Below are 3,157 nucleotides of genomic sequence, written 5' to 3'. Positions count from 1 at the left end.
CCTGGCATGTAAGGATTCCGCTAATTAGGAGTCTTGGCATTCACTAAATGTGATTATGGCATTTGCCGTTATCCAAATGCTTCTTGTAAGCGAGAATAACAAAATGCTTAGCAAGCAATTTCATGTGGGATTCCAGAGGCGTGAGCCCCCTAACAGACTCTTGCCTGAGCCTACGCCCATGCACGTCAGAAGGCATCATTTCGAGTATATGGATGCAGTCCAGACTTTTATCGACTAACCACAGGATCCGATGACATAACGACGAGTGATCAACGGCATTCATAGAGAGTCGGCACCACCTACAACGACTCTCGACCTATGAATGCTGTGATCGGAGCCCAACCTTCACCTATTGGAGACTCAGAGTTTCGACTACGAATAGTGACCCGCGCTATACTTTCGCAAGTACGGCCAGTATATTGCAGCCGTCTTAGCAGCTACTTATTCAGACTCGTCCCCGATATCCCTAATGAGGGCCCGGCATGCATCCACTCAGCTAAGACCCCTCTCCCTTTGGTCGTTGTTAGTTGTACTAGACGACAACCGACCTAGACGGAGCTTAGTAGTTCCGCTAAAGCAACAACAATCTGAATAGAGTACAGCGGGTCACATATAGCCTGAGTGCCGTTTTCTGCACACGTTGTTTAGTTTACTTTTTATTTAGCTCAGACAAAACAATGTGTCGTATTGCCGTATGTCGAAAGTTGGTGACCCCAATAATTTAGAGACGAAGAGCTCAAAACCAAAATCTGAACTAACTTTTGGCACACCCTAATATACATATACAGTCGTGGCCACATAATAAGGGACCCTACTTCTTTACAAGTTTTATCGATTGTTTCTTTACTTTGATATATTTTTTTACAAAAATATAGTTTCACCCGCAACGAAAACCAAATAATTCAAAGCTTCAAACCTTGTACAAGATTTATAAAAAATAGCGAAATTCCAAAAAAATTGCTATCAAAATCTAAACCTTTATAATCGAGACTTCTGGAAAAATAATATTGTGCAAGTTTCAAGAAGCTAATAACTCTCGTTGACTTTTGAGAATTTATTTTTTGCTGACGGTGTTGCTAATTTGCCTCCTGAGGCATGGCCTTCGTCGTAGTACTATGTTTTTCAAAAGTATTATTAAAAATAAGCAAAGAGTAAACTAATGGTCAAATCTTAAAAAGAAGTAGAAAAGAAAAGTAATTATTTGACCACTGTACATATATCGCATAATCAGAACCAGCATGTTCATGCACTTTAAAAAGAAAAGGATGGCCTAAATAGTTTCAAAATCTACATATTATGTATTTACTTATATATTTGACAAAATCTACACACGCTTCGCGAACAAAATTTTCAAAAGAGAGTAAACAACATTAATAAAGATAAATATTTGTTTAGTTAAAAAATCGAATACCCAAAAAACTAAATACAAAAAAAAAACACCTATATCTCTAAAATGATTTGCAAGTATGTATGTATCTTCCACAGCCTCATTTTGCTTTGCCTTTCTTTGCCGCAGGCTTTTTGGTCGTCTTCACAGTATCCGCGTCGCCAGCGCCCACTTCAGCAACTTCTATAGCAGTTGTCTTAGCCTTGGCGGTCGGTTTCTTTTTCGGCGTTGCTTCTAGTTTAACCTTTGATACCGCTTTTGGTGGCGTTATGGGAGCTTCAGATTTAGCGGGTGCTCCTCTCTTCGGCTTGCCTGCTATCACTTTTGTTGTGCTACTTGCATCAGCTTTAGCGCTCTTACTTTGACTTGTCGCCTTAGACTTCTCCGCCGGCTTATTATTGACTATGGTTGACGATTTTATTTCGTTTGAAGTAGTTTTCTTCGGCTGAATTTTATCGGCTGCTTTTGCCATCTTCTTCGTTGTAGCTGACGCCTTTGGCGCCTTTTCAACTGTATCACCTATTTTGATCGATGTCTTCGCTGTTTTAGTTTTCGTAGTTTTTTTGTCGGCGGTTGTTTTCTTCTCGCCGTTTTCCGCCTTTTTCTTTGCTGCCTTCGCTGATATTTTCGGCATTTTTTCCGCTTTGGCAGCAGCCTAATTTAAATAAATTTTATTTAATTTTACTTACAAAATTCAAAAACACATCAAATCTTACCGTATCTTTCTTAGCCTTTTGCGTAAGCTTCTTTTGGTCCTGACGCTTTTTCTTTTCGTCTAGTCGATTCAACTCTGCAGACACTTTAAACGAGCCGCCTAGTCCGGTACCCTTCGCCTGTACCAATTTTCCATTTGCCAGGGCCTTCTTTATAAACTTCTTGATTAGCATTAGCGTACGCGGGCCATCCAGTTGTGGATAATTATTCGTTATGTATTTTTTGATAGCAATGGTCGAAGAACCGCCACGCTCATTTAAGCTTCTTATAGCCGCAAAAACCATCGTCTCGGTACTGACATTTTTCAGGCGTGCTGGTACACTTGTGGAGTTCGTAATAAATTTCGTATTACCAGGAGATTTAGAACCGTTCATTTTGGATTTCTTGTCCAACTCCTCTGGCTTTCCGCTATTTACATCCAGCTTGCCATTAACATTTTTCACAGAAATGTCCGCGTCACTACTTACAGAAGCATCGGAATCATTTTGAGACTCCTCTGATTTGCTCATTAAAATTTTGTGGTCTCCATTATGTGCTACTTTCGATTCACTACTGCTGGCGGTAATGGGTGGTTGGCCTTCGATGCCATTTTCGTCCCGTAAATCCTCCTCTGCATTGGAATCGGCAGTCTCGTCTCCGTCTTCATCTTCAATTGATTCCTCTAGCTGGTCTTCTTCACTCACCTCTTCCTCCTCTTCATCATCAGAGGTCTCAAATGGTTGGCACAAAAAAAATTTCATTTTTACGAGAGATTTTGTGTTGAACAATAAAACAAACAAATATCACGTTCACATATGTATGTGCATATAGGATATTTTGAAATGACTATTCAAGCTAGACTGATTTGACAAATTCTCTGTTTGCGGTAAATCCAGTAATGCATGGAACGGGTTCTTTAACCCATATATTTACATACTTTATGTAGTTAGTAATATTCAGTTTGCACATGCACATGTATGTAAATAAAAATTTAATAGATCCTAAATATCGCAGGCAATTAAACGAGTAGTTTGTAGTTGCTTAAGAAATAAAAGGAGATGATGCCCTTAATGGCAG

General features: G+C 39.5%; 1 protein-coding gene across 1 annotated transcript; it reads right to left on the bottom strand.

The window, feature by feature from the left end:
* Window positions 1-1,487: 1,487 nt before the first annotated feature.
* Window positions 1,488-2,841, bottom strand: LOC108378501 (histone H1-like). The gene is made up of 2 exons (XM_017634794.1): window positions 2,104-2,841; window positions 1,488-2,042 (listed from the first exon to the last, which is right to left on the bottom strand). The coding sequence occupies exons 1-2, from the start codon at window positions 2,839-2,841 to the stop codon at window positions 1,488-1,490; spliced, it is 1,293 nt and encodes a 430-aa protein (XP_017490283.1).
* Window positions 2,842-3,157: the final 316 nt, after the last annotated feature.

Source organism: Rhagoletis zephyria, unplaced genomic scaffold (genome assembly GCF_001687245.7).
Source record: "Rhagoletis zephyria isolate East Lansing unplaced genomic scaffold, Rhagoletis_zephyria_1.1 Rzeph_scaffold_14248, whole genome shotgun sequence".
Lineage (NCBI taxonomy): Eukaryota > Metazoa > Arthropoda > Insecta > Diptera > Tephritidae > Rhagoletis > Rhagoletis zephyria.
The sequence above is the reverse complement of the archived record's forward strand: the minus strand, read 5'-3'. Positions and strand labels throughout refer to the sequence as shown.

Bases quoted from the DNA above. Each gene is read 5' to 3' on its own strand.
- LOC108378501 (XM_017634794.1), bottom strand. From the start codon at position 2,841: ATGAAATTTTTTTTGTGCCAACCATTTGAGACCTCTGATGATGAAGAG. The intron at 2,043-2,103 runs GTAAGATTTGAT...TATTTAAATTAG, and splicing joins AAAAGGCTAAGAAAGATACG to GCTGCTGCCAAAGCGGAAAA.